Source organism: Lepidothrix coronata, unplaced genomic scaffold (assembly GCF_001604755.1).
Source record: "Lepidothrix coronata isolate B3197 unplaced genomic scaffold, Lepidothrix_coronata-1.0 Scaffold233, whole genome shotgun sequence".
In the NCBI taxonomy this organism is placed as follows: Eukaryota; Metazoa; Chordata; class Aves; order Passeriformes; family Pipridae; genus Lepidothrix; species Lepidothrix coronata.
In genome coordinates this window covers 401412-425543 of record NW_016690413.1, presented here as the reverse complement: position 1 = coordinate 425543, position 24132 = coordinate 401412, and the positions used below count along the sequence as shown (strand labels likewise).

Here is a 24132-nt window from a genome sequence, read left to right as displayed (position 1 = left end):
TGCAGGTGGCAATGACCCACGAGCAGACTGGGAAGCGGCACAAGACACGCTGGGATTGAGACACTCACGGGCAGTGAGTCCCAGCCCAGCATTTCCTTTCTCCACTCTGCCAGCTCCCCCAGCTGATCGTGGCCAGAGCTGCTCCTCCCCCTCGGCTCTGCCCATCCCCTCCCTGCCGCTCGGATGTTTCCCCCAAGAAGTAGAAGGTTTAAGGCACAGGACAGCAGGTGCACAAGTAAGGTGGGATCAATGCAACCGAGTGTTGTGCTGGGCGGGTTGGGAGCTCCTGGTCACCACAATCCTGACTCCAAGGCGCTACAGTGAATTCACACAGTGGTTTTAGGTCTTTCAAGGCATGGATGGGTAAAGAAATTAAAAAAGGCATCAATGTGAAACCTGATAAAACTTGTTGGGATCTGCTTTTTAGGGGAGGAGCAGGAGGGGAGGGGAATTTCCCAGAGCAGGTTCCATAGTGTAAACTTGAACTTGTGATTTTTATTGGAACAGTCAAGATTGTTACCCATCACCGCAAGGTTAGCAAGAGGAATTAGAGTTAATTTTCTTTTTTTTTTAAAAACCGGTAAACTGATTTCTCTTTAAAAAAATAAAATCTCTGGTCTTTTAAGGTCACTTCAGCTGCATTTTTAAAGTGGCTTTTTTTTTTTTTTCTGGAATGATGGAAGTTGAAACTCTGGTGTCCAGCCTTTTAAGGTCAAGGCTGAGCCCCACAGGTTTTAAGTCAAGTCCATTTTGTCTCAGGCCTTCCCAAGCTCTAAATGGTGGACTTGGAGAAGGACACACGCAGGTGGTGGTTCTCCCCCAGGTCATGATTGTGGAACTCAATGAGGGACTGAATGGCTTCTTCCACAGAGCCCATCTGGATCAGAGCCATTTTACGGTCCTTCCTGACAAGACACAAGTTTCAGGCATGTTCAGTTCCAGTGCAGGAGCTTCCCCAACTCGATCCAAGTTCTCTCATCCAGCACTTGATGGGGCTGGCAGAGAACTAACCCCCTCCAGGTACTTGCACTACACTCACTCTCTACACAGAGGAGTATCTCTGTAGCAAGCACACACAGCCCAACTTCTCAGCCAGTGCTCAAACCAAAGTTACTCAGGAATTCTTCATTCCAGAGTCAAATGCTGCATTAGTGAGGATTCTGCTCACCTTTTTGAGCCTGAGCTGGGATTTGATTGGAACTAAGTACTTCCACCCTTCCCATACAGAGAAGCCCAGTGTAAGGAGAGGACATGACACAAAACACTTACTGGAAGAATTTGAATCCTTTGACCACCCCACCATTGCTTGAAAATAACATCTTAAGATCTTCTTCAGTTATTGAGGGTCTGAAAGAAATAGTGTTTCCAGTCAAAAGGACATTGATAGACCCAGTTAATTTCAAAAAGTAATTGTCAACAGAGACTTTTCTAAATTCCCTACCAGCAGCGTCTTGGCATGGCAAGGAGATGGAACAGGGAGCTGGGGTAGCTCTCCTGCCAGCAGCACAGAGCTGCCTGTGCCTGCACTCAGACAGAAGCTGCAAACACTCCAATACTCAGCCACATCCCCAGCAGGTACTTACGGAATATTGGACAGATGAAGAGTGGCAGAAGGGGGAAAGATATTCTGGAAATTTTTGGAGCCTGGTTTCTTGAAGCGATGCAGAGGAGAATTCCCGTAGTCCTTGGTCAGGCGCTGCTCCTCCTGGCCCTTGCCAGGCAGCTGCACTGTCTGGTGCTTGGACAGCGTGATACGGATCGGCTTCCCGTGCAGCTTCTGCCCATTCAGGTGGCTCATGGCTGCAAGGGGGAGGACACACCTGACTGCAGGGGCACTTCAGGTTTGTTCAGACACAAATTCAAAGCCAGAATTTCACTCTAGTTCTGCCCTCGCAGACATCACACCCTGCAGGGTCCCTCAGACTCCCTGTGTTCTTAGTCTGCTTCCCTCTTGCACCCACGAGCCACCCCTGCCCCAGAGCTGCCCCACGGCCACGTGCGGGGTTTGGGTCTTCTTTTGCAAGAGAACAAAGTGCTAAAGCTTTAACTACCCATTTTGTCTCTTACTGCCCAGTCTGACACTCCCAAGCTTACCAAGCTGGGCCTGGTTCCCGTCGGTCATCTGAACTAGGGCATTCTCTTGCTTCTTAAATAAAATCTTCACCCTCTGCACATCACCATAGACTCCTTCAAAGAGGGAGTAAACAAGAACAGTCTTAGATAGGAAAACAAAACAAGTTCTCATTCAACTTAACATCAGCTAATCAATCCAACAGCAAAAAAATCCATTCCCAACCAGAACTGATCTCATTTCAACCACGGTTACGTATTCTGCTCTAATTAAGGGAATTCTTACATAGCAGAATAATAATGGAACAATACATTAAAGAAAAGACACTGGGTTTCAGCGAAAAGCCAAAATCTTACTGCCAGAAGACTGGACAATTTTGCATGCTCTCACAATTTAAAACTCTTATCAAAGACATGCAAAGCAATAACCCATGCAGAACTGAACCAAAACCAAAGGCAAACTAAATTAAACAGCAAACTAAATAAACAATGTAAAAACCAAAATTATGCATTCAAAAAAAATGGCAAACTGCAAACTGTACATTTCTGAAGTATCAAAAAGTAATCTCAAATAAATGAAAAACAAGGTAATAAAAAGTGTGAATAATAACATACCGAAAAGAATAAAGAGGCATTGGGGTGTAACTCTCTTTAGAGAACAGCAGAGCAAGGCAGCGGAGGGACAGGGAAGAGGTAAGGAATCGAAGGGGAGAGCGAGGTTGCACAAATCGTCCACAACGAGGAAGGGCAGAGTCCCCGCAGGAAATGGCGAAATTGGTTGATGGATGATGAAGTTTTCAAGATGGTTAATATTGAAGGGCAGGTTGGTTTCCGAAGAGCAGGGTTTTTATTTTTTTTGTTTTGGTTTTTTTTTTTTTTTTTTGAAAGGGGAATGTTTTTTTTTTTTGTTTCAAGCAACAACAGGAAGCAGAAGTACCGTGCAGTCAGTTGGCAAAGAAATTCCGGATCAGGGGAAGAAAAAAAATTCAGGGATGGGGAGAAAAGAAAAAAGTAGCAAAAAACACAGGTCAGTAAATACATAAGGAATATGTAGTGTTCCATCAGTCAGATTTATAGAATTCTACATACAATAACTCGCTTACAGAAACAGTTAATAGGTTTTACCTAGTGGAACACAATGATAAAGAAAAGGCATTTTTACTTCAGATATACAAAGACGTAAGAGACAGTATCCCCATGGAGTGACTTCCACAGGCTGCAACACCCAATTCAATCACGATGGCATTCCCTAAAATTTAACTCAAAAGACTTTCTCCATTTACACAAATTCCTTGGATGAAATGACTTCATGAACCAAGTCACAAACAGCCACATCTGCTGCTCCAGGGCCAGGCACTGCGGGAAGCAACCTGTGCCACAGCACTTGGCAGGAAAAAAGGAACATCCCCCACGGATACCAAGCACTGCTTTAAGGGAACAGATCATCTGGATGAGCAGCTGTACTGCCCCAAAAGCCCCCTCCAAGGCCTGCTGTAAGCACTTTGGATAAAGGGACTGACACCTCATTTGCAGAGCAGTCACTCCAGGCAATACTGTTTCTTTACTAACTGGTTGTGGCACAGGTAAGTTTCTACAACATTGATTATACAGGCAATGGAAAAAGTTTCATGTCTGTTAGTTTACAGCTTCAGTCCAAGTCCCAAAGTCTCTCTAGCCCAAAGACAAGCTGGATGGAGAGTGAAGAGCTCCTCAAAAAACACAGGGCATGAAATAACTGCTTGCTCCTGCCTGAACAGAGCTGTCCCCACTGGCACTGCTCGGGGCTGTGAGAAATCAAGAGGTGCAGCACAACCCGTTGTCCTGCCACTGCCATCCAGGCACCCAAGAGCATCCCTGGAGCACACACTTGGCAGCATCACTGGTCAGGAATAACAATGCCAGCTCTTATTAAGACTTATGATGGAACAAGCCAGAGATGAGAGTCCCTGGAATGGCAGAGCAGTTCCCAGGGAGCACGAGCAGCAAATCCCAAAGCTGTTCCACAGCCCCTGCCATTATTTCATGCTCTGGAGAGAACAGCAATGACAGGTAAGAGCAGTCTGAAACATGATCCAATTGGTTCATCTCATCCAGAGCTAAACATTTTGATCATTCATCACATCCAGGCTTCCCCTTTGATCCAAAGAGGTTTTGTGGTGACTCTGCACTGGTAAGTTTTACAGCTTTGCAAAGTGCTATTAACGTGTGTGCACAGTCCCACCAGTTACAGCTCCTCAGCAGAGCTTTATCACTCTGCTGCGTACCAGAGGTTCCACACTTTCAATCCAACCAGAGCCAGGGGCTGACTGAAGGAAAATCCAAGCCCCCCGTATCCAATTCCCTTATGATGCTGTCTGTCATTAAAGAAGATGTTTGTTCAACTATTGCTTGCTTTATTTTTAAAGAAACCCAAATATTTCAACTCATTCAGTTAAGTAGAATTGAAAATGTAAACTGTGAGCTGTTAAGGGATTTAACTAAGGAAAAACTTCCAGAAATCCTGGAAGGGGGAAATGTGCAAGCACATGGCAGAGAAAATACTGCACAGGTACAAAGTCAAGCTGGCAGGGATCCAGACACTACACAGAAAGAGCAAAGATCAGCATGAAGCCTCTCTGTAGTTCTGAATTAATGTATTAAAAAACTACAACATGCCAAGGAAAAGGAATGGACATGGCTATTCTGTGACCCAAATGACACTATTCCATGGGAATGGCAGGGAGACTCCAAACAGAAAAGGGAAGAAGGGACAGGCATTGTAGTCTCTGGGGGACAAGAGCAGGCAGGCAGCATCCTTGGTGTTGAACCAAGGAAGAGCAATTTCAATTTGAGATGGACTTTCCCATTTCCCTTCAGCAACTAGAACTAGAGTACTGCTCTGCTCTGCACGTGGGGCCGGCAGAGCACGGGCACCGCTCGAGCGGTGCCACTTCCTTTGGGTACAGCAGGGTTTCACTTTCAATGAATTTCAGCCCAATCCACGTTCAGAAAGTGAAAGCAGAGATAACAGGAAGGAGAAAAAAGTAAAGTTAGGACTGCACTAACCTCTGGGATCAGATTGCTAACCAGCAGCACGGAGTGCCCTGCCCCAGCCAGGCCGGGAATGGCAATCCGTCCTGCTGCAGCTGCTGCAGCTGCTGCTGGAATAGCCAAAGGAGTTAGTGCTCCAGGAACATTTGGAACTGTCAGGCCTGGAAATTAAAGAATATTAACCGGTAAAGAATTAACAGCATGTACTCTAGTGTATTTGCTGCACCAGAAGGGAGAACAGCACACTCTCTGAACCATGCAAGTCATCATTCCCAACAGTGACCATGTATCCTAAGGGCAACAGGAGCCTCCGCTTCTGGTGCTGCAGGAAATGTTCTGGTTTCTAACAGGACTTGCTTTTGCAGTGCCCGGTGCTGAGCAGGTTCCTCAGCACTCTCACACGTTCCACAAGCAGCGGACGAGCACAAAGCCTCAGCTCTGCTGTGCAGGGCAGGAGTCACACGCAGGGCATGGGGAGGGTCCGTCCAACCAGGGCATGCACAACGTGCTCTCACCATGCATGCAACCACCAGGCACCCTGTGCCACCACCACCCAGCTCTCCTGAACGGGAACCACTGCAGCTGCATTTACAGGCATTCCTGGGCTGTTCCCAGAACCAGCTGGCACCTCCTGTACTGGCCCTCCAAGGCCAAGAGCTCCAGAGCTCGAGAAACAACTGCCAGTGATCAATTCCATGGATTTCTCCCCCAAACAGCCCTTCTTGTTTCCCAAGCAGGGATGGATGTTACCAAAACAGCATTGCCTCAACAGCCTGGTCTGTGCTTGTCTGTCATAAGCAAGGAAATTCCATCAGGTTCCCAGAAAGTCAACACGGCTTGAATGCTGAGAGCCCCAGCAAAGCCTGTTTAGACTGGCACTCCAGTGAGTGTGCAGCACCTCCATCTTTCATCTCAGACTCCTGGCCACTAACCAACCTCTGCAATCCCATGAGGAAATTCAAAGCACAAGAACTTGTATCTCTTCCCCATGTCCCTCAATTATTTTAAACCCTGTCTTTACTGTCTCTCCCATCCTGCTTCATGTATTTTCCTCCTGTCACCAGGACTGCCCAGAGGTGCTGCAGCTGCACACAGTGTTCCTAGCTGAGGTGATGTACTGGAACACCAGTCCCTTCCATACCCAAGTGCCAGCATTTAGAATTTACATGGCTAACCCCAGAAAAACTACCACTACTTTGACTTAAAACATCAAGAGGTTTCAACAACAGAAAACCTACGTAAAATTTCAACTTATGAAATACAGTACCTGCAGCCTGAGGAATGGCAAAAGTAGGAGGAAAGCCAGCTCCTGCATATGGAGAAGGAGAGATTATTCCTGGGGCACCTGGGAAAGACATATACATTATGCAAAGACATACAACAGCAGGAAAATGCTACATTTCCCAAAACTACGGAACATTCTGAGTTGGAACAGACCCTTAAGGATCACTGAGTTCAACTCTTAGCCCTATACAGGGCAGCCCAAACAATCACACCAAGTGCCTGAGAGCACTGTCTAAATGCTTCTTCAACTCTGTTAGGTTTGTGTTGCGACCACTTCCCTGAGGAGCCTGTTCCAGTGCCCAACCACACTCTGGGGGAAGAATCTTTTCCTAATATCTAACCTAAACCTCCCTAAAGTTATCTGTAATGTCTTGATCTGTTGTTCAACACAAACATTTAGTTTAAAGCTAAACCCTAAAACGCAAACAGCAGTTCAAAAATGCCTCCTGTGTAACACTGAACTTCAAGAGATTACAGAAACGATTCCTCTGCTAACCCTGCTGTTCTGGAACAGCTCTGAGGACGCGGCCACTGAAACAGCCCCGAGGACGAGCTGTGACCGGGACACAAGGCCCTCGCTGCAGAGGCCGAACCCGCGCAGTGTTCAGGGCGAACACCAGGTGGCGGCAGACCCGCCCGGCGTCCCGCACTGCTCCCATCCTCGGCCATTCCCGGCTTTTCCTCCCCACTCACACCGCATTCTGAAGTTCTGACCGAACACACCAGGATGACGCCCCCTCCCCTTCCCACACTGACACACACACACCTCCCAGTTGGATTTTTTCTGCTCCCACTCCCCGAACTCTCACCAAAAGCAGCTGCCATGGTCTGGTCCAGAGTGGGCTGATTGTCCCCAGAGGGCAGGTCTGGGCGGGTGTAGTCTCTGCTCTTGTCGTTATTATACTTCACATTAAGACTCGTGAGCTTGGAGAAGTCGATGCGCAGCGTGCAGCAGGCGTTGTAGATGTTCTGTCCATCTAGAGACTGGGAGGAAACAAACCAGTCCTCACCCAAATGCGCTCAGACCAAGCTCACAGCAAGTGCTCTCTGGAGAGAGGTGTTAGGCCACCCCAGGGCTCCACCTGAGGACAGGCAGGTATCTCCTGTAGAGACAGCTCTGCCTCATTCGGCCCCTCTGGCAGCCCCTGAGCCACCCACGCTGTATGTGGGGGCAGTTCCCTCCCACTCATGCTCTGCCCTCAGGGCAATGCTGGTGCCAGCCCAGCAGCACCTCCGAGCACATCCCAATGCCAGCATCCCACCTGAGCTTGGATTAACCAAGGCAAACCCGACCGAGTAATCCAGGCGTGCAGCACTCACCAGTTTGGCATGCTGAGCACTCATGGGGTCAGCATATTGCAACAGGGCCTGAAACTGGTGGTTCTTTGTGAATGTGATGATTTTCAAGACTGTACCAAATTTGGAAAAAATCTGCAAGATAATATTTGGATATCTTGTTATCACATTACCAGTAAGATAATTTCATATTGATTATTGATCTCTTATCACATGCAGAAACAACAGTCATCTTTTCAGCCTGTCAACTTCCAACTGAAACACTGAAGGTTTTAAACCACACCCTGGGCATCAGCCTAGAACACACCAGAGTGATTGAACCACCCCCTAAACACAGTTTGTTTGTTCTGGGTTATTACACAGGAAGATTCACAAATACCTTCACAAACTAGACCTTTTCCAGGAATTTCAAGGATTCTTTAATGCAGTCAAGCGTGCATTTTAAACACGAAGATGAAGTTAAGCAACTGCAGCAGACAGTGGGAACTTTCCAAACTGGCCACTGCCTAAATGGCTCCTGGACACTGTACGTTTCCTCTGCCCTGGCGTGAGGACAAGGTGCAGCTACTTTTGCTAAAACCTAAAGAGAACTTGAGGAACTGTAATCAACCTAATTAAAGTGGACCAGGAATCAAACCTCTGGAAATTAAAGTCTGGCCAGAGTGGGACCAATCTCCTGTAGGTGTCAGGTCTCCAGAGAAGTCTGACAGCTCTGTTCAGAACTCGCGTTGTACAAACGCAAACCAGAGACACTGCAAATACAACAACGCACCAGGTGTTGCTGCCCCTTCCTCCAGGAACCTCAAGCAGTTGTGGGGACGTGTTTTACCTGATGCAGAACATCCAGAGTGACGGGGTAGAAGAGATTCTCCACAATGATCCTCAGGACAGGGCTCTGCCCAGCCATCGCCATTCCCGCATCGACGGCCGCAGCCGTGGCTGCCAGCGCCAGGTTCCCGGTCTGCACCGTGGCCACGGCTTGCAGAGCTGCTTGGGCACGCTGCAGGACCAAACACCCTGTCAGACCCACACTTCTGCTTGCAAAAACACACTGTCAGCCCCCCTGGAGCTTCCTGCTCGCAAACAACCAGCTGGATGCAGCAGCGAGCACGACAGCCCCGTGCTGCTCCCAAGGCTGCGGATGCCACGGCTTTGGCACATTTGAAACAGGGCCAACACAGACCACCCCAACCAGTCAGGGCAACACAAAAATGCAAACTAAATCAACCTTGCTCAGCATCAACAGATGCAGCAAAATTATCCCATTAGTTATAAAAAGGGGAAAAATGAGGCTCTTTTGGGGTGAAACGCCATCTCCAGAATCCTAGAGAAGCTGACAAGACTGAAAGATTGATGCATATCTGCCACAGGGATTCAGGAGTGAGAACTGCCTGGGGGTGTTCCTGCAGAGCCCTCTCACACACAACACATGTGCTCCAGCTGCGAGAGCACCAATAGCAATGTCACCCAGCAGCAGCATTCCCTCTGCACAGCATTGGGTGCTCTGATCCTGAAAAGGGAGAGGAGGCAAAGGGGATGTACTGGCAGTCATCCTGATAAGGACCCACAAGTAACTTGAATTTCTTTCCAGTGTTCCCGTCCTACAAGATTGCCAAGAGCAGCTGAGCTGAAAACAGGAACTTTTTCCCCTCAGCAGAGTGTGTGGTGCACAGAAACCCTCAAGGGCCCAGAGCGAGCCTGAAGACCTGCTGGGTTCAGGTGCTGCCTTGAAGCTGCACCTACCTGCACCAGGCTGTGCTCCACCACCGGTGAGCTCTGCCTCATCAGGGCTGCACTCTGCAGAAATCTTTCAAACACCAGAAACAAACGCCCTGAAGCACCAGACATTACCCAAGCCCCTGGATCTCAATCTACCAGCTGAGATCTGGCTGTCCCCCCACCCTGGGACGACAACACAAAGAACAAACTGACTGCTTGGTTTGGAGAGTTGTCTGTCTTCAGCTCCTTGTGGTTGGAGAACTGGATGTAGATGGGCTGGCTCCGGAGCATGGGAGCGATCGTGGTGTAGTAGTTGACCATGGTGTTGGCTGCCTCCTCTGTGTTCATCTCTATGAAAGCCTGGGGAGTCAAACCCAACACAGACACGTCACACCAGGACAGCAGCAGGTCACCCTGAACAGAACCTCCAGCGAAGCCGTAGCAGGACTGGATTTTCACAACCCACTTACACACACGGAACTGTTTAAGAGCTGACTGTAAGCAGAACAAACCAGGATCTTCCCTCTCCAGACTCATTTAATGCAATAGCTTCAGTGTCACCCTAAGATCTCCCTATGTGCATTTAGACATAAGTGTCTGCAAGAACACAAAAATACAGCAACAATCCACCCTTCACTTCTCTCCAGGGCAGGAAGCCCCCTCGCTGCTCTGCCCCCCCAGGGGCTTCTCTCCCTCAGAACACAAACGTAAGGGACTGTAGCGAGTCACTGCAGTAAGCACTTATGTATAATCACACCACGCAATATATCAGAGGCACCTTTCCATAATTAAGATTAAAGACATCATTTTAAGCAATGATTAAAGTTGACTTGCTTTTTTACTCCTTAATTTGCAAGACAATTTTAGTTACCAAATTAGTGCACACCTCCTGCATTACCCAAGAGTGTTTCAGCCTCACGCAGCTCATTTACTGGATCTGGAAAGGTGTCCTCAATAGGCCACGTTGCACGCTGCTAACTCGGCTGCCCAGCCAGCCCGAGTGAAAAAGGCCAACTCATGACACTGCTGCTCAAATAATTCCCTGGTCTGCAATTTCCAAACCAGGCCTAACGCTAATTATAAGTGACAACCTGTAATTATGGACTGAGCTCCTTCTGCAGCCTGAAAATAGTATTTTCTACAGCTCATAGGATAATCACAGAAAAGTAAAATAAGAGTAATGCAGAAGTTATTGACTCCTAACACACGGCAGTTGTTTAAACAATTTGGAGCTGGTTTCCCGATGACAAACTCATCGAGCCTTTGACACAATCCCTGCTTTCAGTTATGGAGACAATACCTGGTTTTTTCCTTTCAGCATTAGAAGATTGGTGACCTTGCCAAAAGGTAAGCCCAGAGAAATGACCTCTGCCTCCGTGACGTCGCTGGGGAGCTTACGGACGTGGATTACTCGGGATGGGACCCCAGCACTTCGACTGTCACCTTTGAACTTTTTGCTGTCATTTCCATTATCTGTAAGAAACGGGAGTCACTGCTGATGAGAAGGGTCTGGAAGAACAAGCACGCACTTCCCAAATGCTGACACACAGACTGTGCTCCCCAGCCAGTTACTGCTCTATTACAGAGAAATTCCACAGTTAACTTAACTTGAGTCTGAAAACACATGGTTTTACTCTCTTTTCCCCCCAAATTACACGATGGGAGTGACATAGCTGAATGCCACTGCAATGGAATCAACTCTCCAGTGGCCATTGCACAGCCTGTTTACAGCACACACACACCCACCCACATTTCTAGTGCAGGCCTGAGCCACTAACCCCAGATTGCTGCTTTATTCCTTTCCACTTGGCCTGGCATTCTTGGCAAAAGTTTATTATTATTATTCAGCACTGTCCTACAAAGGTCTAATAAGTACGAAAAATGAAGAGATTTTAAAATTACAACTACGTAGGAAAAATCCAGATCTCCTCACAGTACTTGCAATACTTAGAAATAATTGCTGTGCTTGTTTCTACATAATATTACCTGAAGAAGCAGCGTTGCTGTTCATGATAAAGGGTCCATTAGCAACACAAGGAGAGAAAAGCTCGTCAGGTCCCCGCTGGAAGAGAACAGATGGAAGGTAAACAGACAGCATTTTACTCAATTCTATCCAGGCACTCCTAAAGCAGAACAACTGAGAGAAAGCTGGAGAGGAGCTGAACACAAGTGTAAGTGAACACATACTGACAGTGGGCAGTGAGGCTCACCTCCATGAATTAAGTATCAGTCAGATCCAGTTTGGTAATGGAGCAGCACTATCCAGTATCTCTTTTCAGCTCAGCATTAGGGATCTTGGGGCCAGAGTGTTGCTGAGTTGTGTGAAGCCACCACACGAGCGCCGTGCACCGACCGGCACCTTCTCCTGCCGTACCCAGCACAACAGGTTTCTGACTGCTCCCATCCCACAGCATTTTCACTCTGAAGCTGCCAAAACTCTTTGGGTATGACTTGGCAGTTATGAACCAAAGCTATGTACTTTGTGCCCCATCCCTGGAAGTGTTCACAGCCAGGCTGGACAGGGCTTGGAGCACCCTGATCTGGTGGAAGGTGTCTTCTGGTAACAACATTCCCCAGAAAGTCCCACAAACCACCTCGACTGACCAGGACTGGTCTAACCCAAGTAGGAGGCACGAAAAACACTACTAAGACAAAAGTAAACGTGACTACGAATGACTTCTTAGCACAATCTGTACCTGCATACACAATACAGCTTACAATCAGCATGGCTTAATTTCAAGTTTCACAGAAGATTTCAAATCCCATTGTAAATTGTGAGTGAGCATGATACTACAGATTTAACACATAAGAGTACTTTCTCATAATTTTCTACATTACTCTTCCACAGAAATGCCACACTAAAAGGCTTTCATCATACAAAAAAGCTCAGAGCTCATCCCTGCCTCAGCTAACTCCCACCCACCCTGATGGAAACATACCCCGCTCCACACCGTGGCACCAGAAACCCTTATCTTCCACATGCCCTGTATCTGGTGGCACCTGCAGAAACAGGATCTCTGCAGAAGAAAAGCTCTGCACACTCTCCCAGCAAACAGGCTGGGAAAGTAGGTCACCGAGAACCCCAGAACACCCAGCTACAGACACAATTTGGTTTTTTTTTCTTTCCCCCTCAAATCTTGAATTTCTTGTTTGACTACTCACTGCCAGCTCTTCAAAGAGGCTTCAAGGACTTTGATGTCCCAAAGAGGAGAATTAGGCCAGGTTCCCAACTGTGGTTCATGTGCTGCTGCTGGTCACCTGCAAGCACTGACCAGGTCCCACCAAGGCTCTGTGCACAGAGGCCTCGGCCTCCTCCTCCTCCTCCCACAGCGCAGTCATTAGGAACGGGCCTTTTAACAGCTGGTCTAATTAGTACTTTGATTCCTGAGTACAGCAAGAGGCAAGCTGGGCCGGGAGGCTACTAGACTGTGAGCCCATCCTTTGATGACTCAAATCAAGGCATAAATCCAAGGCTAAAAGAAATCCCCCAGTTTAACTGTAAGAACACTCTTGTGCCTACACTGCTGCAGCCACTCCAGGTACAGCTTCCCATGCTGTGGCCTGGGATCCACCTGGCAGCTGCTGACAAGAACCATCGACCAAAGCACAGTCCTGCCCACACAGACAGGTGGTTTTGGCCTCAGGAAAGCCCTCGCATCAGGATTTAACGGGCCTTCACCATTTTAAAACATGTTCCTAAATATTAACTCGTAAAATTCTGCACACCCAGAACCCCAGGTCTTCCAGTACAACTCAGTGTGTCCATGCAAGCATACTGGGCAACTCCTGCAATCCATCGTGCAAACTCCAGGAGAACAGGCCACATACTTGGCTCTCATGGAGGCAACACTAGGAAACTAGAAACTGGAAAAACAAGCATTTATACTATTACGGAAAGAATTTCTATTCCCTGAATTTAACTTTCCTAATGGCTTGTTTAAAGTAAACATTTTTTTGCATATTTGAAAACTTCCTGGCAGGCCCTGTGATAAGGATGTCACTGCAGCCAGGCTTGGACTCCACGTGTCCATGTCGTGTCTGTGTCTCTTTAACGAGAGCAATTTCCAGTCCACTCCCCTCTTATCTTGGAGACAGCCTGTGCTGCCCACTGCGACCAGAGCCGGGAGGCAGAGGGGGATGACTGTTCTGACTGTTCGACATCAAAAGCAGCAGCAGCCAATTTGTAAGCTTCCCAGCTGGAAGTACATGCAAACGAAGAGGAAGACTGCCGTAGTTGGAAAACCGCAGTTATTCCAAGGTCTTTTCTCTACACAAGGAAGTTTACAGACAGTACATGTAGTACTGCACAGTCACAGCAAAGTTATTTCCCACATCTCCCTTTAGAGGGGTGGCTGTTGAAGGGCAAGAGGAGCAGACCCAGCGCCCCAAGGAGCTGCAGTGGTTACCCTGAGCTGCCATCCCCACCCCACACAGCCCAGTGCCCAGCACGAGGAGGTTGCATCGACCACGACTTTTCATCCGCGTGTGTTCCTCCTCCGTTCCTTTTGGAGCTCATACTGGATAGCCACAGGAAATCACTCCTTTTTGGAATGACCAAACCCGAGGCAAACTGAAACCCAGTTCTCTATGACCCTGCCCCCAGCAGTGGGTGCTCAGCAGCCCTGATCAGCTCTCTGCCCTTACACTGCAGGGATCGCCAGTCTCTTTCCAGACTCGTCTAGTCTGTTCTTTCTGTACATATTAAAAACTCTGAAGAGTTTCTGTAAAACCACAGCATAAATTCAAATGCTTCATACCAAGTACCCAATTCAGTAGAGGCAGAGGAACCAAAGCAAGTCTGGTTGGTTAAACAGGTTTAGAAGACTTTCTCACTAACAACGTACCCACTGGGTATTTTGAATTATACTGGGAAAGCCAGCAGAAAAGTTATTGATTCCAAAGTTTTATGTAATTTAATTTAGGTTTAAAACAAAGCAAACCCAGCAAGGGCTGTGTGGGTGCTCAGTGCTCACACCCACATCCACCCACAGCACTGCTTCTCTCCCTGCTGCATTTGCTGAGTTGTTGGGGGAGGCCCAGCTGCACTTCAAGATATGGTTCTCCAGCCCCCAGTTCCCATCCCTGCTCACAGAGGCATTAATTATGCTGACATTTCTGCTCAGCCACTCGTTTGCAGCTGGTATTTTTATGACAAGATTAACAGAAGCCACAGCAAGCACATCAAATTCCTCGTTTGAACTAACAAATCTCCTCTTCCTGTTGACTGAAAACAACCACCACTTCTGGAGTTACACTGCCAGATCCCACCTAGAGCAGAGTAGGGCTGTTTCCACCACCCAAATCCCCAGGGAGCAGCACAATGGCACCACAGAAACCCTGCCGGGAGGGGTTTCCATGCCAGCAGCCTCCTCTGGCCTGACACTCCTGGCTACAGGAGGCCCCTTGCCCAAGCTGCACTAATTTAATCACACTCTGGGGCAGCTCTGCTGCCAACACTTCGTTCCCTTTTCTGAGCCATGGAGAGGGAGGCAAGGTACAACTTAACATTTCATATGTTCTCCAGTTATCTTTTTGACCACCACCCAAACTCAAAGCCTTGCTTTGCTTTAAAGTTTTAACAAGTGAGTCTTCAGAATTTTTAGTCTGTACAAGCTTTCACATCTTAAAAAGCAACATCTCATTCACATACACTACGTGCTGCCTCACTGCCAGTAGGATTTTACCTGGTTTACCACACTCTGGAATGAGGCCAGAGATTGTCTCAGCTTCTACCAGCATACCTAGAAGTGCTACAGAAATTCCCAGCTGCCCTATATAATCCTTTATCTACTTAAGATCCAGCACTTATTTTAAATGGATTACAGTAAGTCAACTGCATCCTGCCTGTGCAAAAGGCTAGAAAACAAAGTTAACGATCATAAAAATATTCATTTAAAGTCAAACAAGTGATATTAATCAACTTTCAGATAGAAAACAAAATTAAAGCAACGTCAAAAAGACAGGGCACATGAGAAGGAAAGGGGCAATGACCAGAAAGGCCAGAAGGCACAGGTTGGTCAAGCCCAAAATCTACAAAAAGCTGTTTCTCTCCCCAGCTCACTGAGAAAACCCTACAGAGCAGCAGCGCTCCCTGCCTTTGGATGTGGAGCATCTTACGCTGCTCTGACAGACACAGGATAGCAGTACTTGTGAGGGAAAAGGTGGATTATGGAGGCAAACAGGCCATCAGCTAACAGGCACTTACAGAAAGCAAAGCAGGGAAGAGCTGCACCTGGAAACCCCCCTCTGAAAAGAAACCAAAGAAAATCTGTCCTGCAAGAAGCCAGAGCACGTGGGCATCATTGCTCTTCACTTTCCCTGTGACTGGAGAAGTATTGTGGAGCCAACAAAAGACCACCGTGATATTTTCACAAAAATGACACAGATCACTGAGGAGCTCAGGCAAACCCTCTGCTCTGATCAAAGAGGCAAGAAAATGCCTCTGAGCCCAGGAGGAACAGAGCAGCTCATCGAGGGCTGTCCGAGGTCCGTCCCAGAGGGACGCAGGAACGCTCTGATCCTTCAGTTCACAGCTCAAATCTCTGTGAAGAAACTATTAAGAGAAATCCAGTCTGATGACATCATCATCACACTCATGTTACATTCCAACAGTTTTTGCGAGAGATTTGAGATTCAAGAATGGAACTAAATTTAAACTACTAGGAAGGATGCCAGTTTTCCTCCTCTTCCACCAAAGACTCACATCCAGCAAGGCTCCCTTATGTTCTCCCTCTATTCCCCTCTCCTGCCTCCAGCACTCTTCAGTCAGTTTAAAGGTTGTGTGAAAAACATTCCAATTTGGGTCAGAAACACAAACCACGAGCCAACTTGTTTTGTGAAACACCTCTGAAGAACACACACCACACCTGCATCCCCATCAGGACGCTGGGAAGTTAAGGCCAACACAAAGCAACTTCAAGACCCTGCAGCCTCATCACAGCACGATGCTGCTCCCAGCTCAGTGTCACTCACCCTTTGGACACAAAATTTATCATCTGATCAGAACCAAAAGAGTTGGGTTCAATTTAGTTCACCAAATTGCTCATGGCTGATGTACCAAGAAAGCTCCATACCATTAACCAAATTAAATTCAACCCAGCAGTCAGCATATTCCATGGACACAGTGGACCTGTGGTAGGGGCATCAGCCTATCTAGCAGGCGCAGAGGACACTTATTTTTAACCCACACTCTGCTCAGCCAACACCAGTCACCTGCCACTTCAGGCTTTCAAAACTTGTTACAGCCTCCCTCGTGCCTGGACAAGATTCAGGCTGGTACCTCTCCAGAGGAGCCAACGTCAAGCTCCACACTGGCATCCCCACTGGCACACTGGGCACACACACACTCCCAGCCCCTCTGAAGGCGGGTGAGCTGGTCAGAGCACGGCAGGTTCCTACCATGGTACTGCTGCAAGCGCCGGCACTGTTTCTATGGGCTACAGACGAGAGCCCTGGAGGTCCTAAAAGCCACCAGTGCTGCACGAGAGCACCTGCTCACACCCTGAGCTTTGGCAACAAGCTGCATTGAGCTCGAGCACACACCAGCCACACAGCAAAGCCGGATCCTCAACCCACTCATCCACCAGCCCCTCCCCACTTTCTCAGTCTTTGCTACTATGGAGACACCCTGTGAAACAAACCTGCCCTTTGAGCAAATAAAAGGTGTGGCCAGTTTAAATAGCCCAAAATTCCTAAACTCCAAGTGCTACAGCAATGCAGTCATGCTGGCTCTGTAGGGCAGTACACACCCAGGCTTTATGATCTACTGTTCCCAAGCTGAAACTTAACTACCCGTCAACCTTGAGCTTTTAAATCATTGCCATGGAGCAGAGGGGGCCTTGGCAAAGCTCAACACAAATCCTATGAGAGAGAAATACTGCTGGATGAGTCACTCCAGGAATACAGAACCTGTGGAAGGACATTTCTGCCCCACCTGTCAAAGGGCTGATGGATGGGACGGCTCAAACACCGGCCCAAGCAAGCACAGCTTAAAGGAGCTGTAGCAGAGCCATGGGGAATCTGAAATTAAATAATGCTTCCCCTTCTTGCTGGTATGAGAACAACAAACGTGGCACCAGCACACCTGCATTTTCCAGTCTGACAGTACCTGAAGGAGACATCAGTCAGAGATCAGAATCTATCCCTACACTTGTGGGATTAAAAAGGCGCAGTTGAGTAACTGTCACGTGTTATTTTCCTATTTTTTTAAATCGTCCCAGGTTGAGGGCAAAGTAGGCCTGAGCTTAAAATCCAGTATTTTCTACAAGCATTTTATGAGCAGATACATAAATTCAAGACCCAGGTGCATAAGGCAGCGTGTGGCACTCTCAGGTGAGATGGAGCTGTTTGGCACACCCAGCTGACCCACTGCCACCCATGTCCCCTGCCACCAACATGTGGCTCCCATGTGTGCTCACGCCTGTTGGGAGGCCACAAGAGCCAGCTTGTTGCAGCCTCTAACTAAAGCCATAGGAGGGGACTGGAATTTCCTCACAACATTCTTGGCCCTCTGCCTGAAGCCATAATTACGGTTCCCATGGCAAAGATCCTGGCTTCACCACAAATCACTTCTATGCAGTCAGTCTCTATCACACTCCAGCAAAGCCTGTTTTAAAAATTAACTTCTCAAACACCACAGAACTGCACTTTTGGTTTATGGAAGCAAAATCTTTCGAGCAGAGCTAACTTAAGCAAGAAACTACAGGATTATTCAGCACCTAAACTATTCTGAGACTTTTTCAATCACCAAAATGCAATTTCACTTAAAGAAGGACATGTCACAGTTCATCCTCTCTCTAGTCAGTCAGTCCTGCTCAGAGACTGTTAAGAGTGTGAAGGAACAGTGATATCCAAGGAAATTAAACAGAGGGCAAGGAGATACAAGAGAGAGGGACCTCGATCAGACTACTTGGAAGAGGAAACTGCAGGGTCAAAGCAGCACCTCAGGCCTCCATCTTAGGGCCATACTTCCTCTTCAGACAGCAGTGAAATTATGGGAAGAAGTGAGTCTTATATCATGTGTTCCTAATCTGCAGGACATCCCAGAAGGCTGTGCATCAGGAATCCCCACACCAGAATAGCAATGAGCTTCCTAAACAAATTCACACACTTTAAACTGAGGAGCCAGGAATGGCTACTACAATTACACCTGATTAAAAATAAGACCATCGGGCAGTACAGTGCTCAGAGGAGTGAGCCACGAGGACATCTGGGCACTTCTTAAGAAACTAAATTAAACTAAGATCTCAGAAAAATTAATAAGTGGGTGTGAATACTCTTAATATGTAAATTAAGGATGTGAAAAATAATAAAATAAAAGGCCAGCAGCCTGCCTTTTAAAACAATAAAGCAGAGCAAACTGCTCTATAGTGTCAAGGGATGCCTTGGTCCACCTTTCATAATGGCTGTGAACTATTAACTAACCTTTGTTGTCCAGGCTCAAGCCTCTCCTCCTTGCATCCGATGGCAAACTGCACTCCTTGCAGCAGGCAGCATTCTCAGCCAGAACCAGACACTATCACTAATTCAAATTTCAGATTCACATAGGAGGAAAAGCTGGAGCAACCTTTCCCCCTACAGCCCTTAGAGCCCCTTCATGCACTTAATGCTTCTCAGACCCCCAAAGCTGCCTGTGCTGAGCTGCAGCCACAGCTCACTCTGTACTTCCAGCAGCGAGTTCTGTGCGATGCTCACACCCGGCTCGTGGCACTGCCAGGCTCCCGTGGCATTGCCAGGCTCCACCAGCCCCATCCCTCGGCCTCTCTCCCCCTGGCACCCCTTCCCCAGCCCCGCCAGGGCCACTGGCAGCTCTCGGTCACCGCCGGTGACGCTTCGCCGAGGGCCGACACTCACACGGGGCTGAGCTCCCTGCAGTCCTGACCCCAGAGTCAAAGCCAGCCCTTCAGCCCGGGAAGGAGGGCCGGGCTGTCCTGCACATTCCAGTCCTGCATTTCACAGCACCAGCGCTGACCCTTGTTGCCACCCGCAGCAGATAAGGAGCCTCCTTTTCAGCACTCTGAGTTTAGGGCTAAGGCTGCGCTTTCCAAACCTCAGACTAGAAAGGCAAAGGTCATATTTGCTGTACTAGCAGGAAATAAAAATCAGCAGCTAAACGCTCCCTTTTGTGGCAGAAGGATTTCTGACATATAACTGAACAGGAATTCACACAAACGAAGGAAACGGAGTTTTCCAAAGGAAAAGGATCAGTTTCTCCATGGAGAAGCATTGTCTAGCACACGAGTAACAAGCATGGCTCGACATTTTAGACTGTTCCTAAATGCAATAAAGTTGATAATCAATGTCCAAATGCCAAGAGCTAAATGCTGAGCCATATTATAAGTTTTAAATGCACATGAAACTGAATTACCTTCTGGTTAAAACCAATTTAAATGGTACCAGAAATAACCCTTTACAGCTGAGGATCTACATTTGTTAAGGCTAAAACTAGGTCAGATGCTGAGCAGTGTAAAAAGAGAGAAAAAGTGAGAAGTGCCTACCTTTGTACCAACTGTTATATCTTGGACAATGCTGTAGAAAAAAGAAAGAAAAGGATTAAAAAAGTTAGATAGGTTTGCCACAAAAATCCAGCATAGTTTACAGTAGTAAGAAAAAAGCAAGTCAAAGTGCACAGTTGTCTTTGCAGGTGAGCCAAGGACAGTTTATACAAAGAAAAATTATTAGATGGTGATGGTGGAGACCCAAGACCCAGCAGTGCCAGAAAACTGTAGCTCTCCCACTCCCTATGGCAGCGCCTGCTCCTCCTGCAAGGGCCTGGGGGGGTAGGAACGAACACCCCCGAGCCCAGCAATGCAACCCCGTCTGACCACACCGAGAGGAAGAGAGTCAGCTCTGCCACCAACAACCCCTCCTGCGGGTCCTGTCCCCCTGACACCCCCGGAGCCTCTGCCAGGCCCAGGCCAGCTCCAGCAGGGCTGCACACACCAACGCCAGAGCTCCAGCGGTCCCGGGACAGAGCCTGGCTGTGTCCCCGGGGAGCAGGAGCTGGGGCAGGCTCAGAGCAGCCCTCCAGGCTCAGAGCAGCCCTCCAGGCTCAGAGCAGCCCTCCAGGCTCAGAGCAGCCCTCCAGGCCACGCCGGCACCACTGGAGCCACAGCAGGGGATGTACAGGCAGTCCCAGCCTGGGGTACGCCCTACACAGGATTCCTCTATCAAGTCTAGCAAAAATCACTCGTTAAACTCTACCTAAGACACTTAAACCTTCTAAAATGAGACTTTCTGATTAACTAAGATGAAAATTAGCACCAGCTGTACCTCAAACAACCCAGCTCCTGTCAGCAGTGAATTCTCTACACCACAACACACACCACCTAAGAGCAACATCTTCCACCAGTGCAGTTGGAATGCTTGCCTACAATCTCCCAGAGCCTTACAGCACCTCCACGTTACTGTTTCGTGGAAGTGCTCAGGACAGCCTAAGGATTTCAGTTATACCCTCGCACTGGAGATTGCATCTTTTTTTAATAAACTCCAACCCCCTGCAAAGCATCAACACAAAACCGAGAGCAGAAACGACCCCTCTGGACTGCCGTGTCCACAGCCCTGGCCGCTTCCCCCCCTCTCACAGAGCTGCCTGTAACCGCAGAGCACAGGACCCGGCGGTGGCCGGCTGACCGACCTGCAGCAGCTCCACAGAGCAGGGGGACACAAGGCAGGCAGGGCAGTCGTTCTTGAGCCAGCACTATGAAACCTGGAGTACTCAAAAACAACTTGACATGGTGAGTTAATGTGAGAGAACTTGCGTTTGCTAGTTCTTACCTCCCTCTCCTCTTGCAACGGTTCATAACTTTTCAGGGAATTAAATCCTGCTCGATCTCATTAGGCCGTCCCAGCGTCCCCAGCTCCACGAAGGAGCCCCAGCAGGAGCCAGCTCAGCTCCTCACACTTCCTCTTCCCCCCAACCTGCCGTGTCATCATAACCCAGCGCTTTGCAGCTGGAGCCACAGCCCAACCCAACGGCTGCTGTGGGAAGCCACGCGATAGTTCCGCATTTTCCAGGGAAGTGCTCGGAGGAGGCCGTGGCCCAGAGCTGGGCACCCGCAGGGCAGACGAGCTGGCTGCACCCGAGGGGCAGCAGCAACGAACTAATGAAACCCATCTGCGGGGAGCAGTTCAAGGAACCAGCATCACTGAACACGGCACACGTTCCTCAGCTAACACACAAACATTAACCCAGGCATCTCCACAACCTCAGAACAGCTACTGCCAACGAAGCACAGCCAGAACACAGGATGTCCCAGGTTTCCCAAACTCTCGAACTTACCCCAGCAGTTTCTCCCACTTCCTGTTCCTCCTGTGGGCCTCTCGCACAGGAAATGTTTTACATAAAGTGCCTTAGCAGGGAATGGCATTTAGAACCATCCAACAGGAAGAGCTGTTTTATTTGCCAAGAGCTATCGATTCCTGGGATATTATTGCAGCCCACTTGATAACAAATACCACAGGAAACAAGCTCCACAGTATTTCAGTATTTCAGAATTTTTATTCAAATGTGAGATGTACTTCCAGTTCACACACCCTCTCAATAAATTATCCCAAGCTTCATTCTCCTCTCATGCACATCAGCCTTCAGGATGGGATTAAAACTTTTCCCAGTTCCGAAAGAACAGGCAAAAAAGCCCTTCATAAAAATTATTTTTTTCCCATGGAATAATGGATAATTCCTACGCAATAAGGGGAAAAATTAAGCAGCACCAGTAAAACCTCCAGGTCATTTTCCAAAGCAGCATTTCGGACTCCTCGCATGTTTTAACAAAGCAACTTATTCAAAGGGGATCACTCGAGATCATTTTCGGGAGAAGGAGACGGGAGCAGCCTGGAGCCAGGGGGCTGCTCGCTGCCAGCTCGGCAAAACTTAAAACCATTCTCTGAAGCAGCTTTTGAAGTTTCAGCAGGAGACAGGGGACACTTTTACAGCGCAAACATATCCCGCACCAGGATCTCCAAAAGACGAGGGGTAACTGAGACTCGCGCGTTTCGCTAAAACTTCTACATTCAAATAGCAGCTACTTTAACACGCACAGAACACCAGCCTTCCCAGGAACCACAGCTGACATCAAACCGATTTTTGCCACTAGAATGTGTGATCTCATGTGCTGAGAACTTGTTGGTTTGTTGTTTTTTTTTTTTTTTTTTTTTTTTTTTAATATCATTCAACATGGTGAGCAACTGGTTAAAAGCAGCAGAGCGATCCTGGACTGCAAAAATTGTAAGATACACGATTTTTATGGGGTTTAAGATGAAAACAACACTGAGACGCCACTTTTTCAGTGTGTAAAAAAACCCAGACATGTGACTATGCCTAATTCTCCCCAGACCAGTGTTCCGAGGCAGAAAGCGAGAAGGCACTAATTTGGGCTTCCCGTACTTATGGCTGTGGGAAAACAAACTGCTCACTCGGAGGCCTTCAGAAATATTTTAACTACTGAGCGCTAGAAGAAACAAAAAATCAGATCACAAAAAAAACTACGCCATACAGGATGAGAGAAGCACGGAGATCTCGCTTTCGAGAGATCCCCTGATAAAACACCCGCTTTAGAGCCAACTCTGCCGCAGCGAGGCCCCGCCGGGCGGGTTAAAGAGGAACCGACGCGACAAAAGTTGCGCTCTGGAAACTCCCGGCGAAGGGGCTGCGGAGCGGAGCGTCCTCCCGCAGCTCCGCGGGCCGGCGGGAGCGGGGCCGTACCTGCGGCGCTCAGGTGAGGCGGCGGCGGAGCCCTGCCCGCCCGCCCCTGCGAAACTTGGCGACCGAAACCCGGCCACAAAAGGAGCCCGGCGAGAGCCCCCCCGCCCCCGCCCGCGGAAGCGCCAGACAATGGGAGGGAGCGCGGCCGTGAATCACCGCCCGCCAGGTGCGCCCGCCCCGCCCGCGTCGCCCCCGCGGGGCCGCGCCCGGGCCGCCCGCCCGCCCCCGCGGCGCTCCCGGCCCGCCGCCCCCCGCCCGGCTCCGGCGGGACCCCCCGACCCCCCTCCGGCCGGGACGCCCGGAACTTCTCCCGGCCGGGACCCCCGGAGCGCCCCCCGGGCGGAACCCCCGGAGCGGCGGGAGCGCACGCGGGACCGGCCCGCACGAGGTGTCGCGCCGGGGCCGCCCCCGCTCCCGCCGCCGCCCGCGGGGAAGGGTCTGGGGGGTGCCGCCCGCACACGAGACCCCCCCGCCCGCCCCGGCCGCGCCCGCGGGCCCCCCACAGGTACCGCCCCAGCCCCCGGCGCGGGTCCCCGACGCGGCCGCCTCCGCAGCCCGGGAGGGGCCCGGCGGCAGCGCTCGCGGCCCCGGCGCGGCGCCGGGCGGGACTCACCCGTCCATTGCACGCGGAGAGGACCCGTCGGGAGCGGAGGGGAGGCGCCGCAATAGCGGGACGAGCGCGACCGCTCCGTGTTATAGACTCACAAAATGGCGGCGCCGCCTGGCCCGCCTCGCCCGCGCCGGCGTCCCATTGGTCAGCGGAGCTGTCACCCTGACGGGGGGCGGGACCGCCCGCCTCCCGGGGTTGGCGCCCTGGAGCTCCGCGCGAGGCCGATTGGCTGCTGACGGCATGGGGGCGGGGCGACGCGCCAGTGCGCGGCGCCATTCGGTAGGCGGAGGGAGGCGGCTGGGAGGAGCCATCTTCAGAGCGGGAAGGAGGCCGGATTGACACCCGGAGCCGCCATCTTGAGTGGGGTCAGGGCATGGGAATCACCGCCTTGGGCGCCATCTTGAATACGGGCAATGGCCCC

General features: G+C 49.5%; 1 protein-coding gene across 2 annotated transcripts; it reads right to left on the bottom strand.

Moving 5' to 3' along the window:
* Positions 1 to 654: 654 nt before the first annotated feature.
* On the bottom strand, positions 655 to 23837 carry PTBP1 (polypyrimidine tract binding protein 1). 2 transcript variants are annotated; one of them, XM_017834370.1, is made up of 15 exons: positions 23715 to 23834; positions 19896 to 19926; positions 11386 to 11461; positions 10700 to 10872; positions 9613 to 9759; positions 8510 to 8680; positions 7705 to 7815; positions 7194 to 7368; positions 6368 to 6445; positions 5116 to 5261; positions 2686 to 2719; positions 2095 to 2187; positions 1584 to 1800; positions 1270 to 1347; positions 655 to 905 (listed from the first exon to the last, which is right to left on the bottom strand). In XM_017834370.1, the coding sequence occupies exons 1-15, from the start codon at positions 23720 to 23722 to the stop codon at positions 773 to 775; spliced, it is 1671 nt and encodes a 556-aa protein (XP_017689859.1). In that variant the 5' UTR covers positions 23723 to 23834; the 3' UTR covers positions 655 to 772. The 2 variants fall into 2 exon arrangements, with proteins under 2 accessions (XP_017689859.1, XP_017689860.1); XM_017834371.1 differs by lacking the exon at positions 19896 to 19926 and having other exon boundaries at positions 23715 to 23837.
* Between the last annotated feature and the right edge of the window lie 295 nt (positions 23838 to 24132).